The 18513-nt window shown below is 49.7% G+C and overlaps 1 protein-coding gene across 1 annotated transcript in view; it reads right to left on the reverse strand.

Annotated features, from left to right (window-relative positions):
• Nucleotides 1-8070: 8070 nt before the first annotated feature.
• Nucleotides 8071-18513, reverse strand: part of nbas (NBAS subunit of NRZ tethering complex) — a 95726-nt gene continuing 85283 nt past the window's right edge. The window contains exons 50-52 of the mRNA XM_084700126.1: nt 16420-16567; nt 14827-14958; nt 8071-8908 (exon numbers count right to left, since the gene is read on the reverse strand). Coding sequence (XP_084556252.1) covers nt 8633-8908; nt 14827-14958; nt 16420-16567 — 556 coding nt within the window. The 3' untranslated portion in view covers nt 8071-8632. The remainder of the gene's footprint in view (nt 8909-14826; nt 14959-16419; nt 16568-18513) is intronic.

An 18513-nucleotide genomic window follows, 5' to 3' on the forward strand; every position in this document is an offset into this window, starting at 1 on the left:
TTCTAAAGACCTGCACTTAGCCTCTTCCAAGGCTCATCACCGCAAGACGCTCTTATGCAAATCACACATTAATGACAGATAAGTGCACGGACGGAGAAGGCACAGACATTATTTGTTTGTCAAACACAAGCATAGATCATTAAGCTCCAACATGAATGGAGCACCCGCCTGTAGGGCCAGACAGAGGCAGGCCAACGTTACCCCCTCGGGGTAAAATACTCTCCTCAACAATATGCGTAAACACAAACATTTTACATATTTACTTCATCTTCAGCATCCCATGTGTGCTACAAACCGAGTACTTACATACATTCTATAAGCCGGGAGCTATTACAAACACCATTTGTAGGTATTGTGGCTGGCTATTGCCATGGCATCCGCTGGCAAATTGAAAGAAAGCTTTTATATTAGGGTGTTTATCTCTGTGCCCATCACACACAGAAAGGACGGCAGGGTGGAATTAGGGACTAAATTGACTATTAACCAACACACAAACCAACAACATTTCTGGGTATTTTCTAACTAGGAAGTAGCAGCCTATTGGTTTTTGCCTGCTATAATGTGTTTGTGCATCACAATAGTGAACGTTTTATCTAATCGCATCGAGTGTGTCCAGCTTTCAGAGATATGAGTGGTGTTTGCTGTTGCTTCTTTGCTGTTGATTGTTGCTTGCTTTCGCTCTAGCACTTTCCAGGATCATGTCGTTTCATCGTAATTTGTTCAACTACATGCTCTTCTGGTTCTACCCTTTGGCACTTATTTGCTTTTCACAATGTATGCTTCATGTTTTGGCTGCTCGCAATGTACCAGTTGTTTATGATCATTGACCTGTGCACCTTTAATAAAGCTCTTTGTTGTAAGTCACTTTGGATAAAAGCATCTGCTAAATGGATAAATGTAAATGTAATTTAATGTTTTGAAGAAAACCATAGCTATCAATTAGACGGTTATTATGTGAAAGAGGGAAATTAATGCGGGTTCAATTGCAACACAATTGATTCATTTACATCTGAATCCATGCAAAGAAAAGTTCATTTTTCTAGTTGAAGATTTATGAATTTGAGTTGCAAAGATGGGTGCATTTTATTTGCACGTCCTTTACGACCCAATCAGCAGCAGATAACTCCCCCTGATGATTGTGCCCCCTTGTGAACTCTGGTCTTTGCAGTTACCAATCACAAGGAGCCACTCTGGTTGAGGCAGCGGATTGACAGCTCTCTGAGAGTAAGACTGTGGAATGTACTTGGTTCCATGAAAAGGTTCCATGGGGAGGGTCCATGGTGTGGGTCCATGGTGTGGGTCCATGGTGTGGGTCCATGGGGAGGGTCCATGGTGTGGGTCCATGGTGTGGGTCCATGGTGTGGGTCCATGGTGTGGGTCCATGGGGAGGGTCCATGGTGTGGGTCCATGGGGAGGGTCCATGGTGTGGGTCCATGGTGTGGGTCCATGGTGTGGGTCCATGGTGTGGGTCCATGGGGAGGGTCCATGGTGTGGGTCCATGGTGTGGGTCCATGGGGAGGGTCCATGGTGTGGGTCCATGGGGAGGGTTCATGGTGTGGATCCATGGGGAGGGTCCATGGGGAGGGTCCATGGGGAGGGTCCATGGGGAGGGTCCATGGGGAGGGTCCACACATGCTGTACATGCACATACACACTCTTCCTCCTCACTATGGAAAAGCTTGTCCCTCTCCTCTCAGTCCCAGCATGGTGCCAGCTGTGTTAGTTAACATTTCAGCTCAATGATCATTGGATGTGATTTCCCACATCTCTCCGGTTCTGTATTGTCTGTCCATCTCTCCCCATCTCTCTCTCTCTCTCTTAAAAGGGGCGCTTATTCTCACCTCAGTTCTCTTTTCCTTCCTTTTTCTATTTGAGACGATTCTCCACGCTACAATCTTTTCTTGAATCCAATTCAGTGAGCTCCTGGCTTTCTGTGAATCTTTGTGTGTCTGCCCCTAAGCCTGTCTGCCTGCCCCTAAGCCTGTCTGCCTGCCCCTAAGCCTGTCTGTCTGCCCCTAAGCCTGTCTGCCTGTCTGTCTGCCCCTAAGCCTGTCTGCCTGTCTGTCTGCCCCTAAGCCTGTCTGCCTGCCCCTAAGCCTGTCTGTCTGCCCCTAAGCCTGTCTGCCTGCCCCTAAGCCTGTCTGTCTGTCTGTCTGCCCCTAAGCCTGTCTGCCTGTCTGCCTGCCCCTAAGCCTGTCTGCCTGTCTTTCTGCCCCTAAGCCTGTCTGCCTGTCTGTCTGCCCCTAAGCCTGTGTGCCTGTCTGTCTGCCCCTAAGCCTGTGTGCCTGTCTGTCTGCCCCTAAGCCTGTCTGCCTGTGTGCCTGCCCCTAAGCCTGTGTGCCTGTCTGTCTGCCCCTAAGCCTGTCTGCCTGTATGCCTGTCTGTCTGCCCCTAAGCCTGTCTGCCTGTCTGTCTGCCCCTAAGCCTGTCTGCCTGTCTGTCTGTCTGTCTGTCTGCCCCTAAGCCTGTCTGCCTGTCTGCATGCAGATAGAGAGACACAGACAGGCTGGTCTACTTGCCCGCCTGTGTGTCTGTGTGTGTGTGTCCATCCATCCGTCTGCTTGTGAGCCTGACTAACCCTGGACTCCCCTCTCAGTGAGACACAATCTTTCATTCACCTCTTGGCCAATAAATACAACCTGTCACTGTGACAATGGTAATATCCTCTATCGCTGCCACAGCAACCCTGAGGGACCCTCTCCGACACCATTTGGCGAGGTGGGAGACTCCCAGGACTCGCAGACGACATCCCTCCTCAGACGCTAGCCATTTCCTTCCGACAGAATCGTCACCTTGGCAACCATGGCCAGGCCGGTGAGGGCACCTGGAGAGAGAGAGAGAGGTGGCAAGGAAGGATATTGAACAGAAGAAGGCCATGTCAGACAAGAAAACGGGAATGACTGAGAGAGAGAGATAAATTAGAGAGAGACAGTGAGATAGAGAAAGACATTGAGAAAGACAGAAAGACAGATACATGTATTTGGGCTCCACCTCCAGTTTAACGGCTGTAAGCCTCTCCCACCCGTAGTCCCGGTGAAGTCTGAGTTGATAATGAAACTTCCATCACACTAAAAGTAAACACCTCTACTTGTTGTCCTATTGCCATGGTTGTTGATTTTTACTTTCTTCCCAGCCTTTTTCTGAAATCCGCCACCTGTTGTCATTAATTGCTGGTAATAGACCTAAAGTGACGAGAGAGCCAGGAGACAAAGAGAACGAGAGAGGGAGAAAGAAAGGGGGAGAAGGTCCCCCGTGGAGCAATACCACATGTCCCCAGGTGAAGCGGTGCTAGTGGCAGGTGGTTGTCACGTCCGTGAGGCTGGGTGAGGAGCGCCCGCTCCTCAGCCTCCTCAGGAGACACAGGCATGGCTGGGCCCTCTTCTCTAGGGAGCGCTCCAGTGTTTGATGTCCACGAGAGACCGCACACCACCATGAGAGGCGCAGGTTCTCATTCCCGTCTTTCGTTGTTTGAGAAGCGGCCCCGCAACGGTGGTGTCGCCTGCAAACGGTCTTACTCGATGTGAGAGAGAGAGAGAGAGAGAGAGAGAGAGAGAGAGAGAGAGAGAGAGAGAGAGAGAGAGAGAGAGAGAGATACAGAGAGAGAGATAGAGAGAGAGAGAGAGAGAGAGAGAGAGAGACAGAGAGAGAGAGAGACAGAGAGAGAGAGAGAGAGAGAGAGAGACAGAGAGAGAGAGAGAGAGAGAGAGAGAGAGAAAGAGGGAGCAGTGGACGACAGCAGAGACTGTGTGGGCTGAGGTAGAACATGAAGGCCCCGATGATAACACACCAGGTAATTGCAGGGAGTTGTCACGAAGCGTCTCATTCCTGCGATTCCACAGAGGAAACTTAGCGGGGGGGGGGGGGGGGGTCGGAGGTTTCTGTGTGGGTGCGCGTACGCACACACATGCAGACCCACACTTTAAACTTCTGTTGATAGATTAACTTCACTTAACCAAAGCTGTCACCCGCTTCTGAAGTCTGCTGTTGATCCCAAACTTTGAACCCGTCTCCTGTCTCCCCTCCCTCCCTCGCTCCCTCCATTTCTTCATTCCTCCCTCCCTCTCCCTCTCTGGTCGATGTGTTTCATCTTTAAAGAGAGACAGCGAAATAATTTTTGTTGCACATTGAGCTTGTTTTTTTTTCTCTTCTGGGCTGCAAATATCGATTTGGTGATTCACCCCCGTTTTCCTTCTCTCCGTCTCCCTGTCCTTGCCTTGTTCTCCTTCCCTCCCGCCATTAATTATTCCAAATATCTTGGTTTGCTCCTCTTACTCTCATCTCTTTTCATTTCCTGCATCTTTCTTCTCTCCCCACCTTTTTAGACAGGCATCCTAGTGAGAAGAAAAGATTCATAGCAGTGGCACCATAAGGTAGTTTGGAACAGCTTGGCTGGCACCTTCAGATGGTGAATGAGAAAAGTGCTGTCTGGCTGGTGAATCATTTTGCTGTGGCATGTGGGTGCCAACATTTGGGTTCAGTTCTTTCTCAATTCCATCAATTTAGGAGAGAAAATCTCTTGAATACTAATGTGTAAGTTTCACAACTGATGAGAAATCTTGGACTGGTGTAGAAAATCCTAGCAGGGCTGAATAATTCTCCCTTTAATAGAACAGAATATGGGACAGACCCAGGATCACCTCAAATTCAGGATGAGACAAGAGCAGCATCAGTGCGTACTGTTCCTATTAGCAGTCATGACAGCACTGTCACCTGAGGTGGCTTCCATGTCATAATGTAGCCCATAACTGGAGAAAAGCAAGAGAATCAAGAGTTTCATCCATTTTGGACCCATCATGGCCGACCTTCCTAAATACATGTCAGCATTTACACTCATGTTAACTTATCTTGTTTTATCTGACTGACTTTAATCTACTTGAGTAAGGCATTTCCAACATTTCCCTAATCTTCTTTAGACATGATGTGGAAATCCCTACTTTCCTTCTACTCCCTCCCTCTGACCTCCTACCTCCCTCCATCTTTCCTCTGTCCTAGTTCTTCCTGAGGTCTCTCCTCCAGCTGTGGCGGAGTCTCAGGGCCTGGAGTCTTCTAATCTTCCGTTCCCTGTGATGTCAAAAGCTTTCCTCTTCCATCCCATCTCCCTCCCTCCCTCCCTCCTTCCCTCTCACACACATTTACTCTCGCCCCTCCTCCGTTCTCAAACGACTATTTCTTTTGCTGACCTTTCCTTTTCCTTTCTCGTCTCTCATACTTTGATGTACCCCTTCTGTCCACCTCCACCTAGCACTCTCCACCTGCCCCCTCTCTGTGTAACCTGCTGTGTGTGTGTGTGTGTGTGTGTGTGTGTGTTCAGATGCCACCACACAAATGCCGGGCCGCCCAGATTTGGAAAAGACAGAAACAAAGAATGAGAGAGACATGGACAGAGACAGGGGGTGGGGGAGGAGGGTTGGTTTGGGGGGGCGGCGGGCGGGCAGGCAGGGGGGATTGAGGGATGGGCGGTCTGGCAGAGAAAGACAGAGAGCGTGGTAGAGAGAGACAGATGGGGGGTTGGGGGGACAGAGTGAGATGGAGGGGGGTGGAGATGATTTCCCTCGATCCCACCTCTTTACAAGGCTGGGGCAGAGGGATTCCCTGGATTGCACTCGTTCTCCCCCTCTCTCTTTTCCTGTTTTCTCTTCGACAACCCCCCCATGCACACCCCTCTCAGGGCTTGTAGACGTGAGTTAAATGCCTTGCTTCAAAGAGATAACCCTTCTCTGCTAGAGGAGTGCAACTGTAGGATCATTTCCCCTTAGGGGCATGCTTTATTTTCCTCCAACTTCTCAACCCCCCCCCACCCCTGCCCTCCCCCTCTCTTTCTCTCCCTTTCTAGACAGAGAGCTCACACTGCTTCCACCAACAGCTGTCTGACGGATTCATGGGATGTTGACGCTCAACAGGATGTGACATCATGTTTCACAAAAGACAAAGCTGGCCAGAGTACATATTTAGTTACAGTTGCAGACACTCAACTCAAGGACACGCCATACCATCAAGGGGGTCTTCCTGATCCAGACTCCCTGTGACATCTTTCCCTTTAGCAGTTTTTTCTAAAGGTAGTAATTTCTTAAAAATAATATTGCCTAATGAACACACAGCCATCCCCAGAAAGCATTGTCAAACAGTCAACTATCACTGATCCTAATGATGGCTTTGCTTCTAGAAAAGCGGAACTTTAACTATAACCAGAGGGCCCAAAAAGGAAATAAGAGGAAGCCTATACAGAGTATTGAGACAGGCCCTGGGCTCTGACCCTGACCCTGTGGGTGCTGGCCTTCACAACACAACTCATTATGTTATTGGCCCATCTTTATTATCTAGAGATACCAAACACAGAGGAAGAGCACAGGGGGCCGTGGGGGTTAAGATCACTTTGATTGACATCCACATGACTTCCACTGTAGAGGTCAGAAGGTTCATAAAGAATGCTGTTTGCCTACATTTGACCTGAGGACAGTGAGTAAGATCAAATACAAGCCAAGACATTCCACAAGAAGGGCAAAACATAAAACACTGAATTTGTTGAAATGTTTGCTACATAAATAGTTCGTTCCATGTAATGAAAATATAAATACAAATGTCAGTTGATCATGTTTGAGACTTAAATACGACTTTTATCCATTTATTTCCTTTGGCAACATATCAGTTAATTGAAAGGGAGAATTCTGTTGTAATTTACCCAGAGGTACACTAGATTACTTGCAAACACTGAGTGCTGAGAAGGACCTCCACCTCATACTGTACACCAGACCTGGCAGGCTGGGAAATTAAATCAACGTCAGTTAAACCCTGTTCTCCCTGTCAACGAGAGAGGGAGAGGAAGACAAGAGAGTTTGTCGTGGGACAGGGAGTTAATTACGTCTGTCTCTACTGCTCAGACTTTAAAGACAGAAAAGTATTTTCCATAAACCTGATGTTCCTCCTGTTTAAGACCAAACACAGGAGCTCAGCGGCAGAGTTCTCCTGGATGAGTTACTATAGCATGTGATTAGTCATTGATAAGTGAACATGTACTGTATGTTTGTGCATGGCTGGAACAACAACAAAGTCCATACTTTGGCCAACCTTTGAGAAAAATCACATTTTCCTCTGTCTTGTCTTCAGCCTGTTAATACTGGTTCTCCTGTAAGGCTCTAACCTGAATACTTGCATCACAACAAACTGATGCAATACATGGAAGGTCAAGGCAAGCCCCCACTCACCACAATGTTAATATTCACCCACGGTGCTTGATGAATTGACGACAAAGTACTTACACCATGTGTGTAGTGTGCGTGCATGTGTGTGTGTTTGCCACTCCTGTGATGAGTCTGCAATCAAAGCAGACCTTTGGCTTGGGTTGAACAGAGGGAGAACCACATGTGAGGGAAGGGAAAGAACAGATAGGGAGAGAAAGAGAGAGGGAGAGAGATAATGAAGGAGAGAAACAGAGACACAGTGGATTAGTGGTTCATTCTCTCTGGCGCATCAGGGTGACCCGTCTTGATTAGTGGAGTTGACCCACACACTCCTGAGGCCACCGAGTTTGTTTATTGAACACACACACGCATACCTCCAATTCCAAGTCGCTCCCAATGGTTCCCTGCTTCCGTCGACACACAGTCACACATTAGTAACAAGACAGAAAGGCCTTTGGAGAATGTTTTGCTCAAACTTAATTCCATCACTTGGCTGCTTTAATTGCTCTTGTGAACTTTTAACATTTCTAAAGAAACACTTGTAAAAGCATTCTTTCTGGAAAGACTTGAACCTTGGATAACAATGGAGAGAAAGACTGTGGGCACTCTCCTGCCACAAAGAGCCAGGCTCCAAATAACGGCAAATTAAAAGGAATTCACAATCGTTTTTATACAAACCATTCAAGTAAAAATAGCTGTATAAAAGTCCACATCAGAATCCCTTGCCTTTAGCCAACATTGAAAACTTTCACACGGTAATTGAAGAAGTAAAAAACCATACATTTCAGCAGAACACCAACTGAGGTAGACATAAAAGAAGTCAGTCAGAAGTCAGTGCCCTGGTGGATTTCCTGTTTGGGAATGAAGAAATGCCACACACACCAACCACCAGTTGTTCGGTTTAATGATTTGGTTTTTATTTTATTGACTGAGGACATACATAGAATCTTAATTGGTCTTAGAACATGGGGGAGGAGCCCAGATCTACAGAAGCTAAAACTGTTGTTAACTACCACCAATCACACACACTACACACACTTCATTAGGGTGCAACTACGTCACTGGAATTAGTGCACACGCTTGGATTCATGCGAATTGGGCGCCCAGCATGTGTTTGCTTTAGGGCCAATTTGTTTATAAGAAAATAATGAAGTGATCATTTAGAGAAAACCAAAGGAAGAGAGGCAGCGTTAAATGACAAAGACCTAATAAGGGAGCTAGTCACAGAACAACGCACACACACATAATTACTGATTAGTTAAAGACAGCAGCAGCTATTGAACCGTGCTTTTGTGTGTGTGTGTGCGACCCAGTGTGTGTGTGTGTGTGTGTGTGTGTGTACTGGCAAACACAGATATGGTCGGGACAATTATGGAACTGCTGCACCAAAACCAAGAAATGTTCAGCCCACTCCCACTGTAGCATCCAGTAGGTGGGCATCAGTCCCAGGCACCTCAGAACCACTTGTGGAGGACCGCCAGGGCAGTGTTGAAGGTGAACTGGCCCTGGTGAGTCCCGCGGTGCGCCAGGAGCAGGGAGCCGGCCTGGGCCTCGTGGCCAGCCTGGAGGAGCTTGGCGGCGGCTCCCTCGACGTCCCAGCCCCCCTCCTGGTGGTTGGAGAGCAGGTGGGTGCTGAGGGCGGGGTAGAGGGCCGAGGACACGCAGCCCACCAGGAGCCCTCCGTCCAGCAGGAGGGAGAGAAGCTCCGAGTCACAGCACGAGGCGTTCACCTGACGGGGGAGAGGAGACCGCCTGGTTACACACACGCACACACGATGGGGTTTGTGGGTGTGTGTTTGTGTGCGGCCTGTTTGTAGTGTGCGTGTGGGAGTCAGATGGCTGAGCGGTCAGGGAGTCGTGCTAGTAATCAGAAGGTTGCCGGATCGATTCCCCGCCAAAATGACGTTGTGTCCTTGGGCAAGGCACTTCACCCTACTTGCCTCGGGGGGAATGTAAGTCGCTCTGGATAAGAGCATCTGCAAAATTACTAAATGTAAATGTGTGTGTGTGTGCTCGTCGAGTTGTGTCGAGTTTCTGGAGTCTGTGTGGAGCGTCGGCAGTGTGACAGGGTTGATGGGGCTCTGATGGGGCCAGCGTGAGGTCACATCCTGTGCTGTGACCTCAGATTGCCCCTCAAGACCGGCCGTTCCACACTCGTACGCGCACACACACACACACGCGCGCACAGGCTCCGCCCGGGCTGCTTCATTCTCTCTTTCTCACTCGCTCTTCCACGCTAAGCCACTTCACCTCTCTTGCTCTTCTCACACAATTACTTCCTCCCTTTCCCATCTTTCTCTCCCTCTCTCCCACCACTTCACTCTCCCTCCCGGGATGTTTTCACGGGAGAGAAGTATCAATTATAAATGTAGAGTTTGTGTCGGGCTGCAGTGTATGTGGAGCAGAGGGAGTCTGGTTGTGTTTGGAGTCGAGCTGGAGTCGAGGGGTTCTTCTCCTTCTCGATTCTTCAGTCTCTCTCCGTTCCTGAACAAGCTACACGCTCTCTGTTCCTCTGTTCAGGGAAACTGGAGTAATGAGCCTTAAAACATCCTCTGGATGTAAAAGGGGAGTGCGTGTGCACGTGTATGTGTGTACACCAAAGAGCATGCGCGTGCACAGCAGAGGTGAAACATGAACAAGTGGTGAAACAGACGTGTTATGCTTGAGTAGTAATGAGATGTTGTGCTATATGTGCCATGCAGAAACCAGGAAGGTACAGGGAGAGAGAGGGACACAGAGACACAGAGAGAGAGAGAGAGAGAGAGAGAGAGAGCGGGGTGAGACACAGTGAGAGATGAGATGGAGAGAGGTGAAAAGAAGTGAGGAGAGGTGAAAAGAGAAAAATGAGGAGAGATGAAAGGGTGGTGGCTGTGCAGGTGTAGGGAAATGGATGAAAAAAGAGAGAATGAGGTGGGGAGAGGAAGATATATTTATAGAAAGAACGACATTTAGAAGAGGGGAAGTGGGAATGAAAGGTGAGAGAAAGAGCGGGAGAGACAGAGGCGGAAAGAAAGAGAATGCGAGCGAGAGCAAGACAAGAGAACGAGAGGGAGCAAGAGAGAGCTAGACTGATAGACGCGTCACTGGGATTGTGGATATGCAGATGTACTGGCAGGTTATGCAACTCTGTCACCTGAGCCCAGCTCACATGCCACTGTTTTAGAGAGAAAACTCAGACCAGCCTTACCCACCCCCACACACCCCCACACCCACCCCCACACCCACCCCCACACCCACCCCCACACCCACACCCACACCCACCCCCACACCCACCCCCACACCCACCCCCACACCCACCCCCACACACACACCCACCCCCACACACACACACACACACACACACACACCCCCACACCCACACCCACACCCACACAAACCATACGTCCAGTTAGATAGATGCAAGCAATCAGTTTAGACATATAAGCGTGTACACACACACACACACACAAAGCTTGAAGGCTGACTGGTTGCTATGAGAATTCCTGCTTGACCGTGTCAGTGAAAGCTGGAGATTTCAGTCTTAGATTCAGACTGAGTGACAGCCAGCTGAAAACAGTTGTCAAAATAAGACAGAGGGAGAGAATGAGGGAGGGATGGAGGTATGGAGAAGAATACTGATAACACACACCGAGATGCAGAGGGGATAGGAAATACGCCTTTCTCTGGGGGGGGGTTCTTTACCAGGAAGGTGAGTTGTATCGTTTGGCTGGAGATGTTCAGATTAACCCTCAATACAGTCCTTCCTCAGGCCTGCCTGTGTACCAGACAACCATGTCTGTCTGGGGAGGGCTTCCATCTCGATATCAGGTCACACACAACAGTCAGCATGATCTAATCACAGCAACCCTCATGCTCCCCTCGCACTCCCCTCTCTGTCTGTGTGTTTTGGATTCTTAGGTAAACCTCATTCTCAGCCTCATCTCTTTCCCTCCATCCATCCATACATACATCCATCTCTCACCCCCCCCCCCCACCCCTTTCCAGAGAGAACACAGCCTGACTACAGATCCATGGCCCTCCTGTCCCAAGGGTCCTGTAGAGGCAAACAAAATGTGTGTGTGTGTCTATTTTTGTGTGTATGTTTGTACGTGTGTGTGTGTCCCTTCAGAGTCCTCTTTGAATGATCAAACAATATCTGCATCGCCCAGCAAATGACAAGGATATGTCTCATCTGTTTGCTGTGTTTACAAATACACACGCATACACATACATACACACACCCACTCTGAGTTAATGAACCCTCATCATTACATGACCCTCCCCTCCCCTCCCCTCCCCTCCCCTCCCCTCCCCTCCCCTCCCCTCCCCTCCCCTCCCCTCCCCTCCCCTCCCCTCCCCTCCCCTCCCCTCCCCTCCCCTCCCCTCCCCTCCCACGGCTGGAAGGGGTCCTTGCAGTTTTACAGGGTCTACTTAGCACTCCTAAACATTTCCTGATCAGGATGGTAAATAGCCCATAATTAGTCATTCACAACCTTACACTAACTCTCCCCTTATCCCCCTCCCTCTACCTCTCTCCTCTCTTTAACTCTGCCGCACGCCTAATTGGAATTACCGCACGCGTGCCGTCAACTGATGCATTATGCATACTCAAGCCTTCCTTTATCGTTCAAATCGTACCGCTTCTTTGGAATTCCAGACAAACACTAAGCCCTCCCTCCCTCCCTCCCTCCTTCCCTCCTTCCCTCCTTCCCTCCTTCCCTCCTTCCCTCCCTCCCTCCCTCCCTCCCTCCCTCCCTCCCTCCCTCCCTCCCTCCCTCCCTCCCTCCCTCCCTCCCTCCCTCCCTCCCTCCCTCCCTCCCTCCCTCCCTCCCTCCCTCCCTCCTTCCCTCCTTCCCTCCTTCCCTCCCTCCCTTTGGTGTTGACACAGCAGCACAGTCCCTAGCAGGCAGGACGCATGGCAGCACTATTAGAAGTGACAGGCCCGGAGGAGAAGGAACAATGAAGGCTGGGAAACACACACACACACACATACAGGCCCATAAACACTCACACACATGCACACTCACCCCCCACACACAGCCCCATACATACACACGTTGTACAGTATACATGCTTGGTTTGTGATTAGCAATGAAAGGGAGAGAGAAAAGACAAAAAATAGTTCAATCATGCGAAAGGAATAGGGAGTAGACAGAAGGAAATATGAAAAGGGGAGAGAGAGAGAGAGATTGCAAGGAAGAGAGCGAAATAGAAATAACCTTAAAGAGAGATAGGGAGAAAGAGTGACAGGAACAAGGCATTTACAATGTACACTGCATTTAAAAAAGGTAGGAGAGGTGTACTCAGAGGTCATGGCATGATCTCAATGAAAATGGATGAGAGAGAGAGAGACGGAAACAAAGAGGGAGAGAAGGTATGAAAACAGATCCGCTCCACCCCCCCTCACCGCCCCCCCTCACCGCCCCCCCTCACCGCCCCCCCTCACCACCCTCCCTCACCACCCTCCCTCACCCCCTCCCTCACCCCCTCCCTCACCGCCGCCCCTCACCGCCCCCCCTCACCGCCCCCCCTCACCGCCCCCCCTCACCGCCCTCCCTCACCGCCCCCCCTCACCACCCCCTCGTCACCCCCCCCCCCTCACCGCCCCCCCTCACCCCTCATCAATATGCATGGATTAGGAGGATCTCTAACACGCTCCAGGTGTTTCCTTTAGCAAGTGTGTGTGTGTGTGTGAGGGTGCATCGCATTGGGGAAAACAGATGTAATTGTGTGTCCCATATATGAGAGCGTGTGTCGTATGTGAGAGCGCCTGTGTGTGTGTGTGTGTGTGTGTGTGTGTGTGTGTGTGTGCCTGTCGTGCCAGGGCCTGACAGCCCATTCATTCTGCCGGAGAAGCTCTTATCTCCACCTTATCTCAGCATGCCATTAGTCATGCTGATGTTAACCCCTCGCCCCCTGCTCCAGCACTCTCCACATCCTCATGCAGGGCCATACATCTTCACCGAGGGAGTGTGCGCGTCGTGTGGACGCGTGTTGAGAGAAAGAGAGAGATTTTAAGAGACAGAGTAGCGTGGGGGGGGGGGGGGGGGGGGTGAGTCAAGGAAATTCAAAATGGAGAAAATGAAAGAAGAGAGGACGAAAAAAAATAATCCCTCCCTCCTTCTCAAACAATAAGCAACCACATGCAGAATAATCTTCCCAATCACAATGAAGAAAGGGGGGGGGGGCACACCGCCAGCACACAAACAAAGCTATTATAATGCAATCAAACACATGACCTTTTTCCTTGTTGCTGCCTTTCTATTATGAACTGTTTCCTATCGCCAGTTTTAATTGAAGCCTAATCTTCACAGCCAATGGGGAGGTAATAGCATGTTATCTATGGTGTTGGAGGGAAGTGTGGAAAAACAACCAGCGCACAACTGTGACATCAGACACACAGGAAGGAAGGTGGGTGGTTGGGGGGGGGGGGCTGTCACTGACACTGAGGCAATGACAAAAGCTAATGGTTTGGGGGAGAAAAAAAAAACTATTCCTAAGAGGATTCGCACGTAACAGTACGCACAGCAAACTGTGTAGGAGTTGGCTGAAGTTCTCTCCGGATCTCTGCAGGGGTGTTCTACACAGGACTGGTGGAAGCAATATGGCAGAGTCTACTTTGAGCCAGACGGGGGGCTGGCACCATCACCTCACAGCTTACCTCAAATCCATGCAGATCTACACAGTCCTACAGGCGGAGCGTCCTTCTGCCCAGACAAGCTGGACACAAAAACGGTTTCTAATATCCCAAAACACCCCTGTCCCTGAGACAGCATAACAGGCTGCTAAAAGCACAAGCTCATAACAGAAGACTCGACCCGCCACCGAAGCCCTAAGCCTGCAGGGCAGCGCGTTGCACAGAACAGGGGACGGGTGAATGGCTGAACGTTCCCAGTCGGGTGAGATTTGGATGGGATGACTGTGCAGTCCTAGTGAGGGTGGACGAGGCCGGCCCTCGCCCCGGAGCTGCTGAGGGGGATGATGAAGGCAGGGCTGGGTACTGAGAGACAGCACGCACCCGCTACAAGTGAATCATTGACATATGTTAATGCAGTCTGAGCCAGGCTCCAGGTGACACCGAGACAAGTTCAACAGTCACACCAGCCCGGGTCTGGAGTGCCAGACTCACACAGACACACGTTTGGCCTATCACAGGCCTTTAAATACAGCTGAGGTCAAGCGCTACCTACATACTCATGACAAAATAACGCAAGATTCATTTGGACAATGTAAAACACTCACGCTTCCTCTTCTCCGCTACTTGTGTTTTCTACCGTACCTGTATCGCTTCCTTCATACACACACACACACACACACACTCTCTTTCTTTTTCTTAGCGATAAAAGGATCATATGGCGAGATAAGAGGTCTTAGGCCTCATTAACTAGAGCACTCACTTAACGGAGACTCGGCTTATCTGATCTGGGAACAGCAGCAAGGCTACTGGGTGTAGAGTAGACTGTTTCAACACTGATACCGATCTGAGACCAGTCTGAAGGTCTACCGGGGTGTACGGAACAGCCACACTCCATCTGAGAACAGTTTTTGCAAGGGAAGTTGGTCACGTGTCTTTGACCTGATGGTGTAGAGGTCAACAAAGCGATTCTTGTGTAGCGGCGTTATGATCTGACCTAAAATCAGGAGCTCCATTCAGTCACTCCGTGCCTACCTCTGAGATGCTGTTGATCTGATCCAGGGTCAGCTGCAGCAGCTGCTCATCTCCACTTTCCGTCATGAGCTTGAGGGAGGAGAGCTGCAGTCCAGGCTGGTCCAGGAGCAGCCGGGCGATGTGTTTGATGCACTGGAGGGCAGGGAGAGGGGTTAGAGGAGGGGAGGGAGGCATGGAAGGAAGGAAGATGAGGGGGGGGATGAGGAGAGAGAGGGAGGCACGGAGGAGAGAATGGAGGAGAAGGGGGGAGGGAGGGAAAGAAGGGGGGTGAGAAAGAAGGAGGAGAGAGAAAGGGGAGAGAGAAAGTGGTGGAGAGAGAAAGAGGAGGAGGAGAGAAAGAGGAGGAGAGAAAGAGGAGGAGGAGAGAAAGAGGAGGAGGAGAGAAAGGGGAGAGAGAAAGAAGAGGAGAGAGAAAGAGGGAGGACAGTGAAAGAGGAGGAGAGAGAAAGAGGAAGAGAGAGAAAGAGGAGGAGGAGAGAAAGAGGAGGAGGAGAGAGAAAGAGGAGAGAGAAAAAGAGGAGAGAGAAAGAAGAGGAGAGAGAAAGAGGGAGGACAGTGAAAGAGGAGGAGAGAGAAAGAGGAAGAGAGAGAAAGAGGAGGAGGAGAGAAAGAGGAGGAGGAGAGAGAAAGAGGAGGAGAGAAAGAGGAAAAGAGAGAAAGAGGGGGAGGAGAGAGAAAGAGGAGGAGGAGAGAGAAAGAGGTTGAGAGAGAAGGAGGAGGAGGAGAGAGAAAGAGGAGGAGGAGAGAAAGAGGAGGAGAGAGAAAGAGTAGAAAGGAAGGAGAGATGGAGAGCAGGATTAAATGGTGTGCAGAGTAAAAGAGGAACACACATGGGTGCTTTCAAGGCAGACCTATAGATACAGTACACACACACACACACACAGGCGCTCTTAGACAGTAGCGACTGGAGGTGGCGGTGGTAATTTATGGATATCACAATGCAATCTGACTCGCCCATGCACCAGCAGTTTCATTCCAGCAGATTTAAATGAAAGCTGTTCAGAGGAGTAAAAGCCTCCTCCTCCTCCCCTGCTCACATTAGACAGCCAGGCGCTATCCACACAGAATAGCATTAGCGCTAAACTAATACCAGTCAGCTGGCGCTACACACACACACTGAATAGCATAAAGCGCTACACTTCCCTAGCGCTCTACAGCATGAAAAGCATTAGGCCATGCTAATATCAAAGGCAGTCTCGCTGACATAGAAGGGTATTAGATATACTAGAAGTGCCAAAGGACATACAACGTGGCTGGAAGGCTACACATTCAGCTACGGCGGAATGTTTACGAATGAGTGGCTTTACCATGAGGGAAGCAGTGTATGGGGGAAAATGTCCTACTAATGTCATATTTAAGACAGACTTCCTGTGTGTCGTGGATGAGAGCATTTCCAGACTGCTGACAGGGCCGTGGGTTGCATTATACATGACAGACGTATCCGCCCTCCCCCACTTTTTGTTTCATTAAGGACGGCATGTCCCAAGCACTTTTTGGAAAAGGAACCTACGCCCCTGATGTGCGCGTAAGTGAAATGAAGTGCCACAAGGAGACACAAAGGAACACGGGCACACAGTCAACTGCGTTCCTTACCTGCGCGGGCAGCTTGTGTTTGGTGGGGTACAGGGAGCGGCACATGGCCACGACCTCTCCGCCCAGGTCCAGCTGGCCCTCTGAACCCTGGCAGTGGGAGAGCAGCGCTGAGGTCCACACCACCCAAGGGTTCCGCTCCGTCTCCGCCCTGGGGAGAGACGAGACGCGCGAGTGGGAGAGAGTTAGACAGCTTATGATGATACGACTTGAGCACCACATTTGAGATTCATAATAAGTTCACATTAGAGAAACCTGAGGGAGCACTGTAGAACACGAGTGCGCCAACACGAGAACACAACAGTGGAACTACAAACAAACGAAACCCAAACAGGAGCTGACATGCTGGGGAAGAAGAGAGGCACATCACTACAATACCCACACCCTGTTAATATTAAAGAGCCGTGAGTGCGGCGCTACACTCTCTAAATTAGCGCTCGCTAACTCGCTCACGCACGCGCTCGGAATAGGACGAGACAGCTGCCAGCAGTGACTAGCATCAGGTCGCCAACGTGGCCCCGTGGAGCCATTGCGGCCTGGCTAACGCTACACAACACAACCACATCATCATAACTGACAATGAGACAGGAGGCTTTTTCTATAGGCCAGTGTTGAGCTAGTTACTAAAGCTGTCTTTGCACAACGTTGAACTGTTGATTGAACTGTTGAGTTATTTCATTTGGAATGGGTGTAGCTCAGTGGCGAAGCATTTGAATGTATACCAGCAGATTCCTGGTTCAAATCTCTCCCTGTACATTGTCTTGGATGAAAGGGTAAGCAGAACTATCCTTAGCCTGTCTTCACACAACACAGACAGCAAGTCTGCATCTATGCAAACAACTTACATCATTAGCCTAAAATAACATTGTGATGACGGCTCCACTGTGTCGCTAACAGTTATTGCTAGTGGTTATTAGCCCACAGCTATAGCTTCCTCTGTGTGTTATGGTTGCTAATGCTAATGCATACAATAGCAGGTCCCATTAAATCTCCTCAGAAGGGATCACAGCACTCTGTCAGGTACCAACACATTTACATGTATTCATTTAGCAGGCGCTTTTATCCAAAGCGACTTCCAAGAGAGAGCTTTACAAAAGTGCATAGGTCACTGATCATAACACCGAGATAGCCCCAAACATTGCGGGTAGCCAAACATGAAGCATACATTGTGAAAAACACAATAAAAATAATTGCCAAAGGGAAGAACCATAAGAACATGTAGTTAAACAAGTTATAATTAAACAACATGAACCTCAAAAAAGTTCAGGAGTGTACCTGTGGAAAAGCAAGCAAGAGTTTTAAATCAGTTACAGCTAACCAACAAGAGCAACAAGTCTCTACGTAAGAGTCATTGTGATCCTGGAGGAAACTGACATCAGGTCCAGCAAATCATTCCTAGGTGCCGTTGTATTCCCGGAACAAGTGAGTCTTGAGCCTTTTCTTGAAGGTGGGGAGACAGTCAGTGTCTCTGATGGAGGTGGGGAGTTGAAACAAAACAAAACAAGCTAGCATTGCTCTTCGAATTTATGTGGGAGCGAGGGAACAAGATCTCAAAACTCGAACAAGACCACCACAGGGCTGACACCCTCCCATGTGTTATTGTGGCGACGCGGGAGAGCTTAAGTGTTATTGTGGGGTGGGAGGAGTACATGCGATGCATGCACCTTCACGATGTGGCGCTGCCTCGCCAAGCACCGGGACAGGGTAATGATGTCATTTACATGACAAGTACCTGAGCTGAGGGAGAAGAGGAGGATCACGGGGGGGATGAGGATGTCATGCCTGACAGTTTTGTATTTTCTTGAGCCCTGATTTCCACCAGTAAAAAAAAAGGTCAAACGCTATTGTTGAATCCTGGCGGAAACAGTATACGAAACAAGCTTTTTCTTTTAGGGATTCGTTTTCCACTGAAGCGTTCCTCGGAAAGACTTGTGCCAGGGACATCCGAGTTGGCGTGCATTTGTGATCTATGCGCGTGTGTACTTTAGATATCTGTGATGGGCACACGAGGCTAACAGCACGAGCACGCTGGCTAAGTGGCTGGCTTTGACGAGCCTGGCGCTGGGTGACATGGCGGGGCGGGCTGCTCCACACAAC

The sequence above is a fragment of the Hypomesus nipponensis genome, chromosome 6 (assembly GCF_054491055.1).
Source record: "Hypomesus nipponensis isolate SF chromosome 6, ASM5449105v1, whole genome shotgun sequence".
NCBI lineage: Eukaryota > Metazoa > Chordata > Actinopteri > Osmeriformes > Osmeridae > Hypomesus > Hypomesus nipponensis.